This window comes from Ischnura elegans, chromosome 5 (genome assembly GCF_921293095.1).
Source record: "Ischnura elegans chromosome 5, ioIscEleg1.1, whole genome shotgun sequence".
Taxonomy (NCBI): domain Eukaryota; kingdom Metazoa; phylum Arthropoda; class Insecta; order Odonata; family Coenagrionidae; genus Ischnura; species Ischnura elegans.
This window is the reverse complement of record NC_060250.1, coordinates 27803274-27826400: the sequence shown is the minus strand read 5'-3', so window position 1 is coordinate 27826400 and position 23127 is coordinate 27803274. Positions and strand designations below refer to the sequence as shown.

The 23127-nt window shown below is 38.0% G+C and overlaps 2 protein-coding genes across 2 annotated transcripts in view; one reads left to right on the top strand and one right to left on the bottom strand.

The window, feature by feature from the left end:
• Positions 1 to 1015: 1015 nt before the first annotated feature.
• Positions 1016 to 2524, bottom strand: LOC124158635 (ubiquitin-like-conjugating enzyme ATG10). The gene has a single exon (XM_046533823.1). It carries the CDS (start codon positions 2259 to 2261, stop codon positions 1635 to 1637), a length of 627 nt encoding a protein of 208 aa, XP_046389779.1. The 5' UTR covers positions 2262 to 2524; the 3' UTR covers positions 1016 to 1634.
• A 118-nt stretch (positions 2525 to 2642) lies between these two features.
• LOC124158631 (peroxisomal acyl-coenzyme A oxidase 3-like) overlaps positions 2643 to 23127 on the top strand; it is a 38647-nt gene continuing 18162 nt past the window's right edge. The window contains exons 1-7 of the mRNA XM_046533820.1: positions 2643 to 3141; positions 9200 to 9358; positions 12067 to 12213; positions 14238 to 14385; positions 15535 to 15709; positions 19322 to 19437; positions 19673 to 19860. Coding sequence (XP_046389776.1) covers positions 3025 to 3141; positions 9200 to 9358; positions 12067 to 12213; positions 14238 to 14385; positions 15535 to 15709; positions 19322 to 19437; positions 19673 to 19860 — 1050 coding nt within the window. The 5' untranslated portion in view covers positions 2643 to 3024. The remainder of the gene's footprint in view (positions 3142 to 9199; positions 9359 to 12066; positions 12214 to 14237; positions 14386 to 15534; positions 15710 to 19321; positions 19438 to 19672; positions 19861 to 23127) is intronic.

Below are 23127 nucleotides of genomic sequence, written 5' to 3'. Positions count from 1 at the left end.
TCTTTTAACCCATGAAAAATAGCATTAGTATAAGACGTGTAACTCAAATATTTTTTTTCAAGCATATACGGTACATGTCTGAATTTAGTCACCCTTTTTTTCCAAAAATGCCTGTGGCAAAAGTAAAGGGGGGGGGACTATATTCAAACGCATTTTTAAAATTTTTCCTTGAAACTGAAGCCTCAAAATTAGGGGGGGGGGCTATATTCGGAGAAATACGGTAATTTTAACCCTTAACCAGTGACGTGCAATTCTTGTTACACTACCAGTGATGTGCGGTCTGGGAGACAGCGATAAATCAAAAATTCATAAAATACTGCTACGCCATTTTTATTGTTTTTTTAATTTTTCTTTGAATGCTTAACTATTTTAAAACTTATATTCAAATGTTTACACTCCCAATAGGAACCAATTTGTCATTAAAAAATTGTGATTTGAAGCAGGATAAAAAAACTGATGCCAAAAACACTTGAGTTATAATTATTATATTTATGTATCAAAATTTTGCTAGATTCAAAAAAGGCCTTAAATGTTAAAGTTGGAAGGCTAAGTAGTAAGTAGCCATGAAATTTATCTCGCTTATTCCTTTTCTTGATGCATTCTTAGTAAGTGATGTGCGGCCTCACAGACCACTAATCGAAATCAATTGCAAATTTACAGAAATTAATAAAAGGAACGTTAAATTTTAAGAGTGGGATGTCCTTGTTATGCTAAAATATGAAGCTAACGAGAATTATAGATGTTTAGCGGTCTCTCAGACCGCACCCGGTCAAGGGTGCGGTCTGAGAGACACCGGTCACCGGAGAGACACCGGACACGTCACCGGTTAAGGGTTAAAAACTAATAAAGCAATGTTATAATTTCCTTTAAATTTTGGTTTCATTCACCTTTTCCAGGCTAAAATATTGCAAGTTAAAAGATCATGTTTTGTTCCTGGGAATGCTCTTGGGGTCCTCCCTATTTAAGAAAGCTGCTGGATATTCATGTGTTCAGGAGAGAGACTCAACAGAGGAAATAGTAGTCTAATTTATTTATTAAATTCATGCCTTAAATCAATAATATCGATTTCCTCTCCAAAGACTTGAGCAAAATCTTACTGATCATAGGTTTGTTGTTCAGAATCACACTTAGAAATCTGCTTATGTGTACATGCTTAAAATTAGTTCAGGGCTCCTTTACATTATTAATTAATGTGAACATTCACGAGAAAGGACTTTTTATTCAGTAGTTATACTGCGGTATCTCCATCAATGCCAAGTAATTAGTAAGAAGCGTGTGATTGTCCTAGATTTAGCAATAATTCTCACAAACAACCAGGGAGTGTATGACTTAGAATCTATATCGACAACCTTTCTTCTTTAGGTAGATAGATAATATTTCGAAACTTACACTATGAACAAACGCAATAATGTGAAGAGTGCCCCACAGAATCTCCTCCCACAAAATAATTCGTCAATTGGACATGGATTTAAGTTTAATCATGTGTTTCAAGTCAAGTTACATCACACAAAACTTATATTTAATCAAAATTCTCAATCTCTCTGGAAAGGCCAATTGGTACGGGTATAAGGCGAAACCCCTTGGTTGGAAACTCGAACGCATGGTAGTTTGTATCCTTATTGGGTATAAAAAGGTCACTTCTCTCGGGCATACGAAGGACAAAGATTTAGTTTCACCAGAGGGCCGAGAGAGCTCAGCCAAGGCACAAGCAAATTTCCACAGGACAATGAACCCAAGGAGGCCAAAAACTTGGCTGTCCGACAGGGGTGGAGCACGAAAAATGGCTTCCCTAAGACGGGGTGCTCCTGTTGGCTAACCAACTCCCACATGTCTGGCCCTATTGAGTCCCCCACTTCGGCGAATGACCGGTGAACTTCATGCCAAATTTCTTCCAGGGATAGCAACTCGCCCGAACTCCTCCATGCGTTGAAATAAATGACAGGCACCCTGTAGCTGGCACTGTAGACTACATGATGTTCCCAGAATTGATCTGACGCTTCATTACAGTGGACATCTTTCGATGCCCTAGAGCTACTATCCTCTTCATCCTCCATACACGACTCCTCCAAATCATAAGCATCCAAATGGACATTTGGTGAGAACGGTTCACCGCATTGTCTCACTTTACGAACTAAATATGCTCCTCCTACTTCCTCCTTACGTCCATGTAAAGACCAAATGTCACCAGTTCTTTCTGAGAGATCAAGGAAATCTTCCATTAATGCAATAAATTCGTTCCATTCCATCTCTCCATCCTGCATCGTTAACAACGGAGATTTTTCTCATTGCAAATCAAAAGTTTGATTGGTTGATACTTCGCCCAAAAACACAACAACCGAGAACAAGTTCTTTTCCCTTCGACTACGTTCGGGATCTCGGTCAGCTGATAGTAATGGAGATTTCATGCACTCTATTGCGTGAATGGAGAACTAAGGGATCTGACGCGGTAATTATGAATTGCAATGACTTTCGGAAATCTTAATATCGAATCAGATATTCTAAAGCGCTTCTGTTTATACGCGAAAAATACACCGAAGCCTTTAACCTTTGAAAGGAGCATTCAAGTGGGTGGGGGGCCCGTTGCACCGCTGATTGCCTAGGCTAGGAGGGGAAATGGGGAGGAAATGCATATCGGAATGCGCACTTTGCAATTCGCAACTTCTGCTTGATCACTCGTTCAACCCTTGTTGGTAAACATGTTCAGTCAAATATGGCATAGGCTTTTTACTTTTATGGCTAAAATAATGTAAAGTAGCTCATGGGTAGCGTGAAGTGTCCTCTTTTGTTTGTCCTAGTGTTTTAGACGTTGCATGCAGTTATGTCATGATTGCTCTAGGAATTGTGGTGATTTGAAAAAAAAAATAGAGATGGAGATAAAGTAATCGCAGTCGCGGATAAGTAGCGTTGAGGAAATTTGTTCTAGGTGACAAAGGCGGTACAAAGTTCAGCAGTAACTTAATTGAGTAATAGTTTCTGGTTCCTGCTATAGAAAACATTCCCATAAAGCAATTATAAGTTGCCGAAATGGAAGGTCCTCCGGACTTCGTTGCGGGGCCCTTAGATGCTTACAGGAAACAAGCCTCGTTTGACTGGAAGAAAATGAAGCTTATAATGGACGAAGAGAAGTTATTAAAGTACAAGGTCAGTTCCTAATGTCCATAGTTTATGGCGCGGCTAAAAGTTGATTCTCTAACTTCATGTTTATCTACTCTTCTATGATGAAATGGGTCTTAATTTGAAGAGAGGTAATGAGTTTCCAGGTCTTCTACTTCAAATAATTATCCAATTTTTGAAATATTTATAGAATTCGTGCTATAATTTCTCGTGGAGTCATTCAATATAATAATTAGTTAGTATGATTTTTAATGCATTTTTTTGTAGATTGTTGAAGTTTTTCATCGAATGTTTACATAAAATTGTGGTGAATCGTTATAAATTATCTTGAATTTGTAATCTCTGACGACCCTCAACCCTTGGAGTAAATTAATCTAAGAACAGTCAATCTGTCACCCAAGTAACATTGACCGTTGGGCCTCTGTTGGGGAACCGTAGTCACGGTTGGCTCATTGTGGGTGGATATGCCAACCAAATTCCGCTGTTGGCCCAACGCAGATATTGTTCGTTGGCCCAACAAAACGGTTTATGCTGTTGGCCCAACGGAAATCCCCAACAATGGCCCTACGAAATGGATTATCGTTGGGCCACCGTTGGGACATCATACCATTTCCTCAATTTCCGCCATGAGCGCTGCAAACAAAATTCCGACAAGATCTTCAACGTATTTGACATAAATGGTTCCAAGAAGTGGAGGCTTCTTTAATGCAACTTGTTAGTATATATATCCCGGAGGACACATGAAAAAGTGTAGACTTATAAGATCTGTCTGTTTCGAGTCTAACTTAACCGATGGAAGTTCGATATGGGCCGAAAATAAGCACGATGTATACTACGATTGCATACGTTGCAGGATACGGTTCACATGGTTCCCTAGCAACCTAACAACCAAACAAGTTTTGGTTGTTAGGGATTGCTTTTATATGTTAATCATTCACTATGTCTTTGTGATAGCAGTTAAATAAAATAAGTCGAGTGCTTCTAACAAAAATAAGTCATTGACCTCATTTGGTAAGTCTTACAAAACTGGCATTCCTAAAATCATGTTACCTTAAACAGATAGTTTCGTGGAATTTTAAACTTTTCATCATTAATTTAGATAGATCGATATGTATATTTTTTTCAGATTGTGGCATATCTAGTATACGTGGAAGTTTTAATGAAAACAGTGTTTCAATGGACAAAGTGAGTGATTTAGTCCCCTTTGAAGAGAATGAGATTGAATTTGTATGAGTAAACCTAAATAACATCTGCACTACTATTATTTTATGGAAAATGCATCAACTATTATACTCAATCAGTGTTTCTGTGATTCCTATTAATATCCCTAAATCTCGCACTTATTAATCCAATTGAGTAAAATGGACTAAACTTAAAGATTTCGTTACCGAAGACCAGAGAATAGGAATAAATAACTCAGGGGTGTACATCTTGCAGTGTGACATGTTTGAAATTAAGGAGGATTTCTTTTATTTACCTCTTCGAAGTGGTACCATTGGTATATTTGTAGTGAAAAAATTAGTACCTGGATGCAAATTGCAGTCCACCCAGATTTTATCTAAGTGTGTTTTGTTGCCCTACAAAGAAGATGGACAGTTTTTGTGTGTGCCATATTGTAATATGGAAAGGTGCTGTTGAAATTTTCCTAATTTTGTCCTAATAAAAATTGTCCTAATTTGCGAAAATAAAAGTTGGGGACCTTCTGAACTGATAATGATTTTTTGTTTTCCACTTTTAACCACTGTAACCTTACTTTGTCCTATAGCATTGATTGTTAATGTATTTAATTTCATTTTGATTTATAGGGAGTTAAAGGTAAAGATTCTATCTACCGGTATTGTATCAAGTGAGAAGGTAAATTAATTTAACTCTCATTCTATAAAAATGAGAAATGCCAGTAAAATATAGCTTTTGTTGGGAAACGGATGGCAGAATTTAAAAGGGCCAACGGTTGGAGATTTGTTGGCCTTGGGTTGGGAATACGAAGGCCCGACTGTAATGCTCTGTTGGCCCATCGTTGGGGAATCGTTGGTTGGGATACGGTTGGCGAGGTGGCCAAATCATACCATGGGCCAACCGCTGTGTCCCACCATCTGCCAACAGAGGGCCAACCAAAAATGTTACTTGGGCAATGGCCTAGTCCATATCCATTCAGGCAGCCAAAGAAAAAATCTTACCTTCATAGTCTCCGATTTTGTTGAATTTAGCATATGTCAAACTTCCGGACAAAGTAAGTAATACGTAAAAATGGAAACTTGCGTAATGCATGGAAATTTTTTGAATTGTTTATAAAACCTGTTAAACTGAAAATTGGAAGTTCTCCTTTTCAGGGATTGTAGTGCTCAATGGTATTGATGAACAGAAAAAAAAATAAAAATTTTTAGTATTGGCATTTTCGAGAAAAAAATTTTTTTTATTTAAAAAAATAAAAAATTGCAGCAAAAAAATGTGGGCACAAATTTTCAAATCAAAGATATGAATTTAATCACAAAATTATTATCTTTCAAATAAAACAGAAATTAGCAAAATATCTTGAACCATTCCTGAGATATGAGCATTTTAGTATTTTGTCCAAAATCACAAGTGAAAAATAGCACCCGCGGGTCCATGTTCGGAGGGATGTATCTCGGGCCAAAAATTTTTTTGGACAAAAATAAAAATGACGTATTACTTACTTTGTCCTGAAGTTTGACATATGCTAAATTCAACGAAATCGGAGACTATGAAGGTAACCCCCCTGCCTGAATCGATATGGACTGGGCCCAATGATTTTTTCCTTCATTGCTACATTTAAGTATTTTCCGTTTCAAAATTAGTGCTGGAATTTGGTGACTGCATGCGCCTTTATTTCATTTGCCTAGCGATCAGTAATTGGATAAATGCTGAGAATTAAGTGTTTAGAATTAATTTGTAACATTACAAGTGCACTGTAAGCTCTCTGAATGTGTTGAAAAGGAGAATTTTAAACTCATCTATTCGAACCCTGATTTCATTTACAGTGCATGATCGTCAGGCCCCTAATTATATCTTGAGTATGCTTATGGAAATTACTGGGTTGCAAGGGGATAGTACATGTGGCAAATCAAGGGAGGAGGTGATGGTTAGTGAGGAGAGTTCGCCTGGAAAAGGGAAGGGAAAGTGAATAGGAGAGTCTGATAAATGGGCGTACCCAGCAGGGTGCTGGAGGAGCAACTGCTGCCACCCCCCCAGAAGCAAAGTAAATGTTGTTAAAAACGAAATTTTTGAACAAGTTTTCTTTAAATTCAAGGAAAGTGGTATTAGCATAAAACATACAATTAAAATAAAAATATTTTTCCATGCAAATAATTTAAAAAACTAATAAATCGCTGTTATAATTTTCTTGAAATTTTGGTTTCATAACTTTTTTTGTGCAATAATTTGAAGGATCATGGCTTGCCCCCCTCTAGTTTTGATCCTGGGTACGCCCTTGGTCTGATGACCCTGCAACGTTATGCTTCAGTGGCAAGAATGTAACTCTAGAATTTTCACTCTCAACTTTTTGAAGTGACTGGAGTTCAGGGGTAATTAGGCATATAGAGGTTGTAGCGTAATTAGTACGATGTATTCCCTAGAGCTACAATAGGTTTGCAAGAGAGACTTATGCTATCATTGGAGTAGCCTGAGTTACTATTAGCAAAACATTGAGGTTACTGTTCATAGAGAAATAGAGAACCATCCTATGAGTAAGATACGGTTCAGGGATATTTCTGCAGATTCAAAGGTGAAAAAAGTGGGCTCTTGGACTCTGTTGGTTATTCAATTTTTCTGTGGTGTTTCCGCTTCATAGCATGGAACAGATCGTCACTGCTGTAAGTGAAGTGCATCCCATGGTGCTGGTACCCTGTGGTTACCAGGAAGTTAGGGGCAGAGGCCGCTTAACAAAGGGTAGGCCCTGTCTGTATTCCTAGTCTTTAACCCTTTTAGTGCGGCGCGCCGATATATCGGCTTTTACGTAGTTGTTGTTAAATTTGAGGACATTGAAAAAAAAACTTAAATATCAGTAAACGTATAAAAATGTTGTGATTATTGTCCAATTAAATCTCATTAATTAAAAAAAACCGCTTAAAGATATCTAAAAAATTAACTATATAATGTTTATTTTTCTTAGATGCTACATTTTATTAATATACCCTCCAAAAAAAAAAATATGTTAGAAAAATAATTGTAAGGTCAAAATACATGTGCCCTAAAACTTTAAGATGATATCATAAATTCAAAACGAGGAATCTGTCACCAAATAACAATAGGAGGTTAGAATCCCCCTGATGTTGCTGCTTATGGTTCCTTTGTTGGTAGATTCCAGAGTGGGCAGCCATCCTTTTTTCCTTGGAGGTGGTAAATTTCGTAGGGATTTAGTTGAAGAGAGTATGCTTAAAAGTATCTCCTGACTATTTTGGAGGTTTGTACGCCAAGATTCCTTCTGCTCATTATGGCCTTATAGGTAATTCGACCAAACTCATAAAAAATCAGTTATTGAGTACATTTGTTCAAATAATAAAAATTCTTCTAAATAGCACCCTCTCTCATTGACACACTTCTGGAGGTGTTTTTTCCATGCCTGGAAGGCCTTTACTGGAATGTTCTTTAGAGCCGAGAAAACATGTGCCTAGATGCTTTCAATTGTGTCTCCATGTTCTCGTTACATTGCTCCTTTTAACCGAGGAAACAAAAAATGCCAGGGGGAGCCAAGTCAGGACTGTAGGGAGGCTGGGGAACCAATGGAGTGTGGGTCCTGGCTGGGAAGTTGTTGACAATGAAGGCACTGTAACTTGGCACGTTGTCCTAATGACATTTCAACATGGCCTTGATGTCATTTGGGCAGCTTGCAACCCTCCTTTTCAGTCTTTGAGCACTTCCAAGTAGAAAGCTGAGCTCACTGTGGTCCCGGTAGATACAAATTCATAGTGGACAATGCCTTTGATGTTAAAGAAGACAATGAACATGGCTGTATTCCTGGTTGGATCCATAGATTTGAGGTTAATGGCCATCCATTGCAAGGTTCATTGCTGAGCTCCTCTCGGCCCTCCATAAATGACTTGCCCCCTTGGAAAACTTGAGTTTTGGCAAGCAATCACTTCCAAAGGCATGCTGAATTAAGGGAAACATTTCGGTAGCAGACTTTCCAAGTGTAATGCAAAATTCAATACTGTACCGTTGCTCCCCAGAACGATTAATTGTAGCATGTTACTTACTGTATTTCTCCGAATGTAGTCCCCCTCTGAATATAGTCACCCCCTAATTTTGAGGCCTCAGATTCGGGAAAATATTTTTAAAAAATATGCTTGAATATAGTCCCCCCTTTACTTTTACCACGGAAATTTTTGGAAAAAAAGGGGGGACTATATTCATATAAATATGGTATATTCAAAACGGGGTTCACGGGAATGCATATTCTGACTCTCCAGCAGCCAGTAGTCAAATGAGACCGGGTGCATTATGAATCTAACAACCTTCTCTTCCTAGCCCAGCAAGTTACAACACGGTGCAGCGTACTGTTGTGTCAGGAAAAATTTGGTCACATTACTTATGGAACTAATAGGCACAAAGAGTGAGGAAACTGATGATTGTGGGAAAGGGTTGGGAAGGGAGGTCAGGTATCAGTGGGTCGTATGTGGAGGGGTAAGCAAGGTCATAGAGTGAGTGACTGACTGGTGTGGTGAATTTGCTGAACAAGGAAAAGGTTACCCAGTGGGGGGTAATCCTACTTTGAGATATCTTTTTATGTAAGAGTGAAAGTTCTAGGAGTCGGGAGTGGGAGGTGTACAAAAATTTGCTAACAACATTTTCGCAGCAACTGACCATTTCCAACTGTTTCAATCCATCCAGTTTTTGTCCTTTGTTTTCTTCATGAAGTAACTCTGGTTCACAGTCACGTTTATCAAATCCAAGATTTGATACATATTTGAATGAAAGACAGTTTACCGAACCGTTCTCCATTTTACTGTACATACATAGTATGTATCTAAATGCGACTATAAGGAAGCTTGAATTATTTTAATGTACAGTCTCTAAATTAGTTTCGCAAACGCTCAAGAGATTTTATAATTTTCAATCTTACTTATAGATGCAGATATGGAAAGCAATGGAGAATGACCCTATTTTCTCCCATCTACCAGAAACGCCATCATTGGATGAACAGAGACGACTTGCTACCCTGCGAATGAACAGATTGAAGGACTTCAACTTTTTATCCAATGAAGAAATCCTTGATGACCCCAGAAAGGTTTGTTGAAAAGTGATTTCTTTTAAGTATGTTTGGTTATTATGGTCACAACTAACCCTAATACGGGCAACATATTTTTCTGAGTTAATCGGGCAAGGTGAGTATATATTAGACTCATATAAGTTATTATTTTCACTTAAACTATTTATCTAAATTAGTCATCTAAACAAGTTATTGTTTATTATGGTGTTGTAAACATAACAATCAAGTATAGTAAAATAATTGCCACGATTTGGCGACATTGCTGTAAAAAAAATGGTTCCTCTCAGAAGAGGTGAAGGAAATATAAGCGCAGAAGAAAGTAACTAGCATCATGAGTCTCACTGACTCATCTTGCCCAGAGTTGACACAATTCAGAAAAAAATTATTTCTAAGTTAATTTAGTACTATTAGTAGTTTGAATGGATGTATTTTATTGGAAATGCATAACAAGGAGAAGTCACAAATTTACGCCTCGCAGTGGCAGCTTGCCCATAAGGACTCTCGGACGTCGCCCCTCCCAAAGATTTGAAAAAGAAAAAAAAAATTAAATATTCATTCAATTATAATTATACATCTAATCAACAAAAGTGTTTTTTCAATCGCATACATCAAAAATGTTGGAAAACACGCAAAAATAGCGCAAGAAGTTTGCATTTGTGACCGCGGGGCGCTGGCTAGAACGTCCCAATCCATCGCCATGCAGTTATATGAAGAGTGGTAGAGGTGGGGGCTGCTAGTGCTATGACGCGTCGAAGCTTGTTCCTTATGAAAGTCTTGGGACACCGTCCGAGCATGCGCAGAGCGATGTGAGATGACATCGCCGCTACGGCTGGCGGCATTATAATCTGGCGTCTACTTGGTGCTGCAGTGTCATAGAATGCCTTGTTTTGGTTCAAAATTTATTATTATAAATATTTAAATTATATTATTTTAAATTAAACAAATTGAGTACCTAGATAGCCTTAAAAACTAACTAAAATACTCAAAATATTTAAAAAATTTGACCCCCCGGTGAAGTGTGCCCCCCCGAGCATTTGACTCATGAGCCGCCACTGATCCCATGCTGACATTTCAATTACAAAATATATTGAAAAAAATTGACGTGTGAGTCCAAGAGTCTCACCTTGCCCGTATCAGGGTTAAACTGTTCAACACAGAGTCATCATATTTTGAGGATATATAATGTACATATGAATATTTCTCTTTTAACTAACGTATCTAAATTTTTCCCTGCGATTGTGATGTTTCTATGACATAAGGTTCATCCATTGTAAATTTTTGGAAGACCAAGTTACCCTCATGGTACTTCTTGAACAGAACTGCTCTGGGAAATAAACCTTATGGTGCTGTATTTTTGCATGCACATGTACAAGATACTGTCAATATGGTATTTGGAGGAGGCAACCAACAACTTAGGTCATTTGTTCATGGTGAAACAAAATACAGTACTATTCCACAAACTTTTATTTTAACAGTCTACTAGTTTCGACGTTTACACCGTCATTATCAAGACTTACACCGACGTTTACACCGTCATTATCATTGTCTTGATAATGACGGTGTAAACGTCGAAACTACTAGACTGTTAAAATAAAAGTTTGTGGAATAGTACTGTGTTTTGTTTCACCAGGAATATTTTATTGTTCCACCAAGTAGCGCCCAAATCAGTTGATTATATTAGGTCATATACACCATAAGGGAAGGGTGGAGAGAAACCTGGTGTCGGCATTAGCCTGCTCTTAATGAAAGATGCCAAGGGGACCATGCCTTAACGTCCCATTGGACGGTCGGAGTGTTGTGCTTGAAATGTCCTCCTTTCATAATAAAGAAGGCCATGATTATTTAATTTATTTTTGCCCCAAAGAGCGTGAGAAATAGGTGGAGATTCTGAAAATGGGAAGATACAGGTCTCTTTGTTTTTCAGACTTTATCAAAGTTGACAATTGAAAAAAAGGATGAATGTTCATTGTCCATGTTGATGGCTAAGTTCTAACAGCATGTATCTCAAAAATGGAACCATTTTAGGAGAGCCAACAATTGATTTATTTTTTATTTTATATAATTGTAATTGAAATTAAAAACCAAAAATACAAAAATCTGAAAAAGAAGCATAGATTTGCAAGCTAATAGTTGTTTTTTGATTGAATTTTATTATTTATTAACATTAGTAGCAGTATTAACTCAGACCAGTCAAATTTCAGATACATGCTGCTAGAACTTGGCCATCGATATGTGTACATTATAAATCTCCATATTATTTTCATGAGACAAACCTGGGTTTTGCCTGCTGTGTTAGGATTTTTCAGGTACAACTAGCTCCATTATGCAATAAGTTGAAGGGATAATATTTGGTGGTAAGATGTGAAAGAAAGGCAGGTTGAGGAAATGCCAGCAGCCGGAGAAATTAATATGTACGTTCATGGGCAGGATTATCAAGTGGAGGGAAGGTTATTGACAACATTTTTGAGTGCAATGGCATTAAAAATTCATTTAAGAGGCTCACTTTGTCGTCTCTTGATGCTTTTCTAATTTTGAATTCCCTAAGAGAATCTAATTTTACTCCTGTCATCCTTTCTTAAGATCTCTAGTGCCATAGAAATTTTTAATCTTCAAATTTTAGTTATGATTTTGGGTCTCTCTCTGAACTATTTTGACATTTTTAGGGATCAAGAGTAGAGATTTATGCTGCGACTTGTTTTCTATCCGCTCAAATATTCTTTTTTCAGTACTTCACATTTCTTTATGCTGTGAATCAGTATGATCCGGGGACTATGATCAAGTATGTAGTGCCTTTCCAGTTTTTTGTAAGCAGCATCATGGGTCTTGGAACACCAAAACATAAGCACTATCTGACCTCTACTGATAAAAGGGAGGTAAGGTTATTTAAAATGAAGTCGTAAGTTCAAAGTTTCCTCATTTGATCAATGTCAATAGGATCATTGAGTCTATCTCAGTAGCACACGAAAAGGAGGTGCATAATATGTATTTGGCATTAATGAAATGTCTCCAAAGATAATACATCATCAATTCATATTTTATTTTTTTATTCAGAGATATAATGTTAAGTATGTACTGGGTATATATATATTTTTTTTCTTATATGGATGGCTTCAGTTGAGGTCCATTATTATGATACTAACAACCTACATTCAAAGTTACTGAATGGCCAATGAGTTTTTTGATGATGCAGAGTTGACCTGCTTGCAACCAGTCCTTTTTTTTCCCTTTTATGGAGTTAGTTTTACTCCTTTTGTTCTCCAGGTTACATATTTATTCTGGATTACTTGGGGCCTACTCAAAATCAGTTATCCAGCCAGTGTGCATAACACTCTCGGCACATTTCACTGATGTATATTGTCATCATGAAAGGCAAATCAAATCTGAAAGCTGTTTGAAAATTTTTAGATGCTGTGCACTCGCAAATATCAAACACATTGTCTTACGAGGAGGACCACCTAGTTAGGAATATTTTCAAAGGAAACAATCAATGTAATATTGATCTGATCTCTGCTTTAATGAAAAACTAACCAAGACTACCGTTCGTGCATACCTACATAACAAATGAAAGGAGGCCAATTGTGCTTCCTTATCCCCTCCCTGCATCCAAGCTAATAACTACATTTTACTCATGATAAAATGAATTCATTAGTTTAGTTAAATATATGTTCATTTATGTAAACTGCAGTATTTTGAATTTTAATGTTTGGTTTTGTGGGTCACCTTTTTAAAGGCTTTATTTGATCAAGAAATTATGTATGTATCAACTTGCTCTTTTGATACACTTTATTTCAGTATGTTGTGAGTAAGACTTCAATACACATACGGTAAAACCCCTTCTCCTCCTTTATATCCCTTCTACATCTCACAGTTTGTTTTTGAGGAATTGAAATGTTAAGTTCAATAAAGCAAGCCATGTCCAAATGAATAATCAGTTTGTCTATGGCTTATAGTTCCTAAAATGTGCTACTGGGTGATCACTATGTCTGCATTACATCTTGAGAGGCAAATCAGACCTATCAGAGAGGAGTTCAGAGTTAATATGTACTTGAAAGATCGTGAATTACATAGGTATGCAATTACTTGAACATTTTACACTTACACTTGTACACTAGTGAGAAAAATTAGCATGAAGGTCATTGGCATCTGAATGTGGCCAGCTTGGGAACAATTTGAAGATGTTTGTCTTCCAAACCCTTGTCTGCTTGTTGTTCTCTTTCAACTGGGAACTTTCACACGTTATTATGCAAACATATTTGGCATTGAAACTGCAAGAAATTGCTTTCACTTAGGTGGTGTAGTGGGAAGAAAATTTTGCTTCTCACCAGAGGTTCTCGGATGAAATCCAAGTGGCAGATGGTTGGATGCTGCACACACAATGTGGACCTTTTTTCTGATCACAAAAACTTTTGAGGTCTCAGCATGAGGTTCAGAGGATGATGTATGACCATTGAAATCCCAAGAGCTTATTTATTTGTTGTCTACCTTTTCCACGTTGTTCAGTCGTCGTCCTGAATCAGTGTCTCTTACCATTATGTACATACATTATCAAAGCCTATGCTTCCTCCCCAATTTCAAGGGCAAATTCCTTGAAGTTCTGCAGAGCTGACTGAAAACACCTAATCTCTGGCTTTCCAATCTTTGAATTTTTGGTATCTGTGTATGTATTCCACCAAAACATCGAGCAAATGATTGAATAGCAGAATTTTATTTTTGCTCTTAAATTCACCAACAAAATATGTTTTGCATTGGAAATAAATTTTCAAATATTCTCATATTATCATGGGACTAACTTCATTTCAAGGTCTCAAAAAATATTGTATTGTTGATGCATTGAGTTAGTATATGCATTATGTTATTATTTAGAGGTGTTCCATTCATATTTATTTTATTCCTTCAGATTTCTGGTTGCTTCGCTCTTACCGAGATAGCTCATGGAACAAACACCAAAGGGATAAGAACGGAAGCTGTTTATGACCCAGCTACCAGGGAGTTTGTGCTCCACTCTCCAGACTTTGAAGCTGCCAAATGTTGGGCTGGAAGTTTGGGTAAGTATAATTATCGCCATAGGTCACCATCCTAAGACTCGTTTGATATTTTTCATGGGGAAATTCCTTGCGGGGATTTGGCGAGTGGGAATTTCCCTGCAGGAAATCATTCTTTGCCATTTCCCCAAAGGGAATGGCTCTTTATGGAGAATCGTTGTAGGGAATCAATCCCAGCCAGAAATAAAATCTAGTGAGGAATTTGCGAGGGATTAATGCACAAGTGGGAATGGTACAGAGCTGCACGAAAAAAAAGTTCACACTTGTTACACAGAAATAATTTTGCACTCTTTATGAAGGAATTACGGCTTAATATCCTTAAATGAACCTTTTTCAATACGATCTTTGATTAAAAAGGTGGTTTTTGGAGTAGCGAGCACTATTAAATGTACCAATGAAGAAAATACTTCCTCGTGGATAATTAATTATTCCTTGAAGGCATTTTTAAGTGATTATTCAGTGGAAAATTTCAAATGCGATCTCAGAAACTTTGGAATGCAATGTTGAACACAGTAAATGAGGGACATACGACGAAAAATAGCAAAACTTTTATTCAGAGTGACATTCAAGTTATCAAATAACATACATATACATATTTCTTGAGAGTGTTACAGCTGGATGATAGGTGGTTTATTGTCTGTGCGTGCACTAGAGTCATTCTCTTGTATACCCACTAGTCTTGTTTGTTCTATCTAAGGAAGGATGAAATTCCAGGACAGACTCCACCACACTTGTTTGACCCTTGATTCAATGGGAAATTACTTTCCACTTACGTAGTTGTAGTCCTTCACTTGTTTCCAGCCAAAGGTTAGGAATAATCTTGGCTGCCTCTTTTCAAGCATTTCCGCTTTCCCTCAATCTTTCATCTTGTGGTCACTGACTCCATGAAGAATTGTGATTTCATTCACATGGCATATCTCAGTTGCTTGACTTTCCATGATGATTATATTTAGTTTAAATGTGGCTCAGTCTAGATATTCTGCATTTCCCTTTTCATATTTTCGATTTCATAGAAGTATAAAACACAGCTTTCCTACATAAAATTTTATGGTGCTATTATATATTATTATTTTATTCATTTTGACTTTTAGTTAGCTGAATGTTCCTTATGATGAAAACCCCTTCTGTATTATAGTAGTTCTTTTTTTTAAGGTCATTCGTCCACTCATGCTACAGTGTTTGCTCAACTTATCACCCCTGATGGGGTTAGACATGGGCTGCATGCATTTGTAGCGCCTATAAGGTGCCCACAAACTATGCTTGCCTATCCTGGGGTCTTAGTAGGTGACATGGGAGAAAAACTTGGGCTGAATGCCATGGATAATGGGTGAGTTTCTATTCCTCTGCTAATAATATAGGCTTTGGGTGGTTGGTTAATTGTTATTTGAAGGAGGGGATTGACTCCAAGGTTAATTACACCAATGAAGGAAGGGTAGGCTTGGGCAAAGAGGGCACAAAAAAAGAAGAAACACTCACAGGAAAAATAAAACTTGGAGCTTTTGAGGTTGTAACCTCTTCCTCAACTAAAGGGAAAATGGGCAGCGGGAAAGGAGTGCATTGTAAAAGGGAGAGGGGGGAGGTTTATGGGAGGAGGGGCTTTGCAGGAAATGTTCAACCTTTCCTAGGAAGGTTTTTTGGAATTCCCACTAAAACACCAGGCACCCTTGGGTATACACAAAGCTCTTCTCAAATTCTGCTCCCCTTCCTCCCTCCAGCCAAAACCCCTTCCACCACAACACCCAGTTGAAACTTTCATCAACTGTCTCCTTTCTCAAAGACTCCTATGACTTCCTCTCTAAACTCAATTCCAAATCCCTCCCTCCCAATCAGTCCTTAATCATGGCTACCATTGTTGTAACCTCACTTTATACCTCTATCCCCCATACTGATGGACTCGCAGCTCTCCACCACTATCTCTCACTAGGACCCACACCACAAATCCCTAGCACTGACTTTCTTCTTGATCTCTCCCATTTTCTCACCCACAATGCCTCCTCTTTTAATAATAACTACTATCTGCAAGTGTCTGGCTGCACAAAGGGAAGCAGGTCCTTCCCTTCTTTTGCCAATCTTTTCCTCAGCCTGTTCGAAGAAAACTTCCTAACAAATCACCCTCTTAAACCTCTTCTTTGGCTTAGATATTTAGATGACATTTTTCTTCTCTGGCTTCATGACATCAACTCTCTCAACACCTTTGTTTCTTCACTCAACTCTTTTGCTGCCTCTGTCTCGTTCACTTCTTCTATCTCCAACACTAATATAATTTTCTTGGATGTGGACATACACCTTTCTAGCAATAACAAATTCAAGACATTGGGTCACATCAAAGCCAGTAACAAGCAACAATACCTCCACTATAATAGCTGCCATCCACCTCACACCAAGCATTCTATCCCTTATTCCCTCTCCGTCTGCGGACATAGGATTTGTAACAACCCTGAAGACTTTGAGAAGTTCCTCTCCAAACTTCACACCTCTCTTCTTCACCGTGGCTACCCCGAAAAAACTGCACATTTCCAATAAACCCCACACGGACAAATATTGCTCCCCTTCTCTGCTCACCTCCTACTTCCCTGGCGCTCACGTTCTACAGAATATATTGAGACCACCTAATCTAAATATGTACCATTTTTAAAGCCACACGCCCTCTTCAAAAATCGCAGTCAGTCATCACCACCACACCCTCACCTTGCAACCGTCCAGATGCAAAACCTGCAAGATATTCTCTCCACCCCTGCCTCTTTCCTTCCCAAACTTAAAGGCCTCCTGATTTTCCACTCCACCAATATCATTTACATACCTCCTTCATTGTAACTTCTGCCCTACTTTCTACGCAGGCCAATGTACCACCTAAGAATAAATAAACACCGCGCCTCCTGCTGTCCGTCCTCCCCCCCCCCCCCACTGACTCCACGATCAATCTCCACACCCTCGAATTGGCTTGCATTTGGCATCTGCAAGCCAATAGCCACCCAGGGTTGAACATTTCCTGCTAAGCCCCTCCTCCCACAAACCTCCCCCCTCTCCCTTTTCCAACGCACTCCTTTCCTGCTGCCCATTTTCCCTTTAGTTGAGGAAGAGGTTACAACCTCGAAAGCTCCAAGTTTTATTTTTCCTGTTAGTGTTTCTTCTTTTTTTGTGTCTATGTTATTACATTAGTGACTTGATACATGAAATTATGTGCAACGTGCATCTCATTTTTCTACAAAACTATGTATACATATATGTAGTGTGTTCTCTCAGAGGAGGTTCACCTAAGACTGTGATCTCCCCAAAATTTCAGAGGGTTTTGAATCTTTTGACCCCCCTATCCTCTCACTACAGCCTGGAGGTTAGGCTGGAAAGGGCTACCTTATTTTGTTTTTATTTGTCTGATTCCTTCCTCCAAAGAAAACAACCCTTTGATTTACGTTTATTGTAGGTAGAGCCATTTTGTGTGGGTGCTTTCGAAAGAGATGTAGTTTGTATTCTCTATACCTGAGCATAATGGGATAAATTGCTTCTTGACTAAATTGCAACATCTGTAGAACCTTCTACCTTCAATTCTTTAACCTTTTCCCTACTAAAGACATAAATATACGTGTGGACATTTCTTGACTCGGGAGACGAAATCCGTATATTTCCATCCGAGATTTTCCTAACCAAGAAAACAAAAGCCATTTAAATACATTTTCTAGCTCCCCACCGTGTATGACGGTTGCGGGTTTATGTTGTCTTTGTCTCGGGACCCAATGCTGCGGGGTTTAGGTTTTACCCTCGGAATCCGGGAGCAGGTACCCTGAGCCCTTGTGTTTTATTACCCCTCTTAGCGGTAAGGGATAGCAGTCATACAATTGTTTATCCAGTCAGTTTTCGAAATAAATATTTGTTCATTTCTCAAGAAATATAAACTAAGAATTGAATTCTTTGTCTTTTGAGCAGCATTTACAAGTTTTAAACGAAATTCTACGATAAATATTAACTTATATCTCCAATTCTGTATAAACACCAATATGGAAATTGTTGCTGCATTAAATGCGTTAATATTGACCTTAGAACTTCGTTTAAAATTTGACAATCCTCAGAAAAAAATGAGGAATTCAATTCATAGTCTGCAGTTTACGTGCAAACAACAATTATCCATATGCCAAATACAAATAAGGAATCCATAAGTTGACCGCGAACCAATATCACAGGTATGGCCGTAAATCCGGAAAGGAGGGAGCACAACTACCCTCGGAGTCGGTGATAATGGGGAGTCAAAAAAGGTTGGAGCTGAAAGCGTGTGATTATCCGGGAGACCCTTCTTTACGAATGTCCTCCAAAAATGCTCCATACCATGAGACAGAAGTCTTTTGGGGCTCAGTACAGCAGTCATGCTAAGACGAAAACTCGGCTGTCTTGAAAGGGCTAAATGCATGGAGGTTATAGTTAGCCTGTGCAATGGGGTTATGGGTCATTACCCCCTGCCCCTTATTATAAATGTAAATATTTATAACCCTGCTAAAAGGTTCCCTGCATTACTTCTATTGCTGGTTAGATGTGGAAAAAATCATCCCCATCTTTTTTAAACATGTATAGGCTCACCTTAATGGGATATAATTTCATGTGCTAAATAGTTATTATGTATTACATATATTGAATAATATAATTCCTTAAATTATCATTAAGAAGGTATTTCAGTATTTTTATTCAATAAACTTCATAGCTCCAGGACTAAATTCATTGTGAACCGAAACATTAAATCTATCACACAATATATTTTTGACTTTTGCATAATGCACATTCATTGGGTTATGGTCAATAAATTATCATAGATTTAATATTTACATGGCATAAGTCTTGATCTGAGTTAATATTTTCTTAATGGTTGAATATCTGGTGCCTAAGTAATTTCTGAATGTAAGAATTATCCAGAATTTTTGTTGGGATATTATTATTAGTCTTTAATTTGTTTCAGATTCCTGATGTTTAACCATTATCGGATTCCAAAAGATTGCCTCTTGGATAAAACAGGTGGAGTGGATGATTTGGGGATCTATAGAACTCCTTACAGAGATCCCCAGAAAAGATTTGGTGAGGGTCAGATATATTTTATTCACCTTTAAATTTAATGATTTTATTCCATCACCAGGTGAGAAAATAATATTTATTTAAAAGATGCATAGTTGTCATAAAATATGTAAGGAGGTTATCCTTAGAGGTTCGCACAATGTATAGGTCCCTTATGTAGGACCATTTTCACTAAAGGAAACATTTTGCTGATGTCATGGTGCAGGAGAGTTGACATTTAATTAAACCATCCTTCCAGGGGCTTCACTTGGTTCTTTATCTGCTGGAAGAGTGGCCATTGTAACTTTGAGTTCATCAAATCTCTCAAAAGCTATTGTAATAGCCATACGGTACTCTGCTGTGCGCAGACAGTTTGGCCCTCCAGTATCATCCAACTCAAGTGCTGCTTTGCCCACAGAACTGCCTGTGATTGAATACCAACTGCAAGTAAGTTTTTCTTAAATATTTACGAGGAAATTTCAAGGAGACCCCATCTAATTCTCTCACTTATATTGACCTATTTCAGGATCCTACTACATATGCAATTCCTCTAACTACCCCATTCCTCATCATTTTAGTTTCTATACCATTATCCGGAACATAAAGCGCATAATCCTTGAAATTTGTTGTCATTAATTGTTAGCATGCTAATAGTGAAATAGTAGCAAACTAATAGTGAAACCATATTTACTTTTCCTAAAGAAATGGAAATGAACTGACTACCCAATACTCATCAGGACTGGCTCAGCAGCCATTCTGACAAATCAATCAAAATTCTCTTTCTGATCAAGCTAAAAAAATATTAGTTTTATTGTCCACTTCTCTTTTCATATATATTTTGTTAAGTTCTCGAGGGTTTGGTCACATGATTCTCAAGCTTGGTTGACCAACATATTTTTTAAATAAAGCATCCTTAGGGCCTCATATTAAATATGCAAAAAAATTGTTTTCAGTTGGCAGTATTATTGCTTGATGTTAGGTGAGTAATGGTACTGTGTATGTACTCATCCCTTCCCCGAACTCCTACTATTTCTATCCTCAATCCTTTAATAGTTACCCTTTCGAGAACTTCTCTCTCCCACCTCTTCTTTGCCTTGCTACTTACTCCCACCTCTCCATTTCTATTGACATGCGGCCTTTCTTTCACCCTGCCCTTTCTATTTTTCTCAATCCCTTTGGCTTCCCAGGGTTCCCACTCAACCGTGAAAACCCTAAAATAGTGAATTTCATCTACCGCGAAAAAACCGGGAAATAGCCGTGAAATTTTTCGTAAAACCTTAAAAACCTATCAAACTTGATTGTAGATCTACGATTGACGGATCAAAAGAAAAATCGATTTGACGATCATATTTCAAGGTCAGTCACTCGCAGACACTGTCCATGCATTTATTTGCACACGTGTATTTGAAGTGCAATTATTGGTCCGTGTGCCATGATGACACACAGACCTTAAGGCTGTGATTGGAGGACCATTAACCAAAGTGATCATCAACCCTGGCGAGAAATCAGACACCTTTTCACTTCCCTGCCACCCTGCATTTTCCCACTCACAACCTTTAGCCAGCCCTAAATTTTGCTATTGATAGGCGACGTCATAAGAGCTCTTTCATTGCTGCGTTTGCAATATATTTTTAGTTAACGTGCGGCCGGTGTTGCTATGTGATCAATATTTCTTCCTAAGATGGCTCATCAATAGGCCGTGAATTTGACACAGTTTAGACCGTGAGAACCTGGAAAAAACCGTGAATTTTATAATTTAGATTGAGTGGGAACCCTGGCTTCCTGTTGCTGTGGTTCTTTTCCCAGTGTCCGTCTTTCTACCTTAAGCTTAACTGTATCTCTTTAGTTGTCTGTTTTCTCTGTCTCCTCACTGTACGTCTGATTCCCACCCTCTGTTTCTCAAACTTTTCAAATCCTCCCCATCTCTTCCTCAAATGTATACTAAATGTTATGTTACCATGTATTGTGGTGTATTGTACCAGAGATGGCCCTTTGCCGGCCTCGGTGGCGGCGGGGTAAAGTCCTCGCCTGCCAAACCAAAGGTCGTGGGTTCGAGTCCCGCCTGGGTAAGTTACCCTTACCCAAGGCATGGATGTTTGTGATTGTTAAATGTTATCAACCCCGATGTAAAGGCCGAATAGTGCTGTTTTCGGTGGTGTGTGAAATAAATAAATAAATAAATAAAAATAAATACATATGTATTAAAATAAGTGTAGAAAAGTGCAACTACCTTTTATTTCAATATGTTGAACTTCAACTACATTCTGCCTGAATCAGTTGAATTTAAACTATTTGCTGACGTTCCATGCACATAACACACCTATTCTATATGCCTCCAGTATGTTATTTTACCTGTGGAAGGATGTGCAAAATAACTTTGTACTCGTACTAGAGGAAGTGGAAGCGGCCTACAGAATAATGAGGAAACATTTCGAGGAATGCAGTACGAGATGTAATGCCATAAGGGACAAGTATGGTAATATTTTGATTGAAAACGAAGGCAAAGTCAAGAGATGAAAAGATTACCCCAGATATAGATAATGTTCCAGCAGAGCTTATTGTAAATGCTGGGGAGAAGGCTTTAACTCAACTGTATAATTATCTGTAATGTGCAAACAAGAGGAGATTTACCAAGTGACTTCGAGAAGAACATCATCATTCCTATAACCAAAAAGAAGAGAGCAGAGAAGTGCATTTGGCTAATAGTTCTAAAATCATCTACAGGAGAATAGAATGAAAAGCGGAAAAATTCTTCGATGAGGACCAATTCGGAGCAAGGGGACAAGAGAAGCAATTACGGCTCTTATGCTGCTCTTAGAGAAGAGAATGGAGAAGAATAATGCAACATTCATAGCATTTGTTGACTCGTGGAAGGCATTTGATGAGATGGAATGGAATTCAATGCATAGAATTATGAAATAAATTAGTGCTCTACAATGATCATAGAATTGGGCACAGTTTGCATAAAAACCAAATGGCCATGATAAAATGAGGACCCAACAGTGCAGAAGCAAGAATAGGAAAAGGAGTGAGATTAGGGTGTGCATTGTCCCCTGTAATTTTTAATGTTTTTATCGAGAAAGCCATCAATGAAATCAAGGCTTTGGGTGTCAATATCCATGGAGAAAGAATGAGTATAGCCAAGACTGAGAAAGATTTAAAAAAGACTTTGAAAAATATGGAAAGGACAATGGCCAGATATATGCTGAAACTCCACAAAAAGAAGAGTAAGATATTAGTATGCAGCGTAAGAGAGGAGGCTAGGACAAACATCAACCAAGGGAAACAAAAGCTTGAAGAGATTGAATATTGTGTTACCTAGGAAGCAGAATTACCGATGCTGGATGAAGCAAGAGATACAGTTGTACAATAGTACCTGTGAAGAGAGCTTTCTACAAAAAGAATAATTTTCTTACATCTGATAATACAGGCTTAGAAGTAAGGAAGCAATTCAGCCAATGCTACACATGGAGCATGTTTCTCTATGGAAATGAAGCTTAGACATAGTAAGCAACAAAGAAATCAAGAGTGAAAGTGTTCAATATGTGTGATGATGCCATCATCCTGTTTCTTGCACTCATTATATCCGTCTAAATAGAAAATGGGAGACTAGTACATAAACTATCTTCATTCTTTGGTCTTGAAACATTTACAAACTGTTAAAATACCGATATTTGCCAAATCACGATCAAAGATAATCCGATAAACACTCGT

Bases quoted from the DNA above. Each gene is read 5' to 3' on its own strand.
- LOC124158635 (XM_046533823.1), bottom strand. From the start codon at position 2,261: ATGCAGGATGGAGAGATGGAATGGAACGAATTTATTGCATTAATGGAA.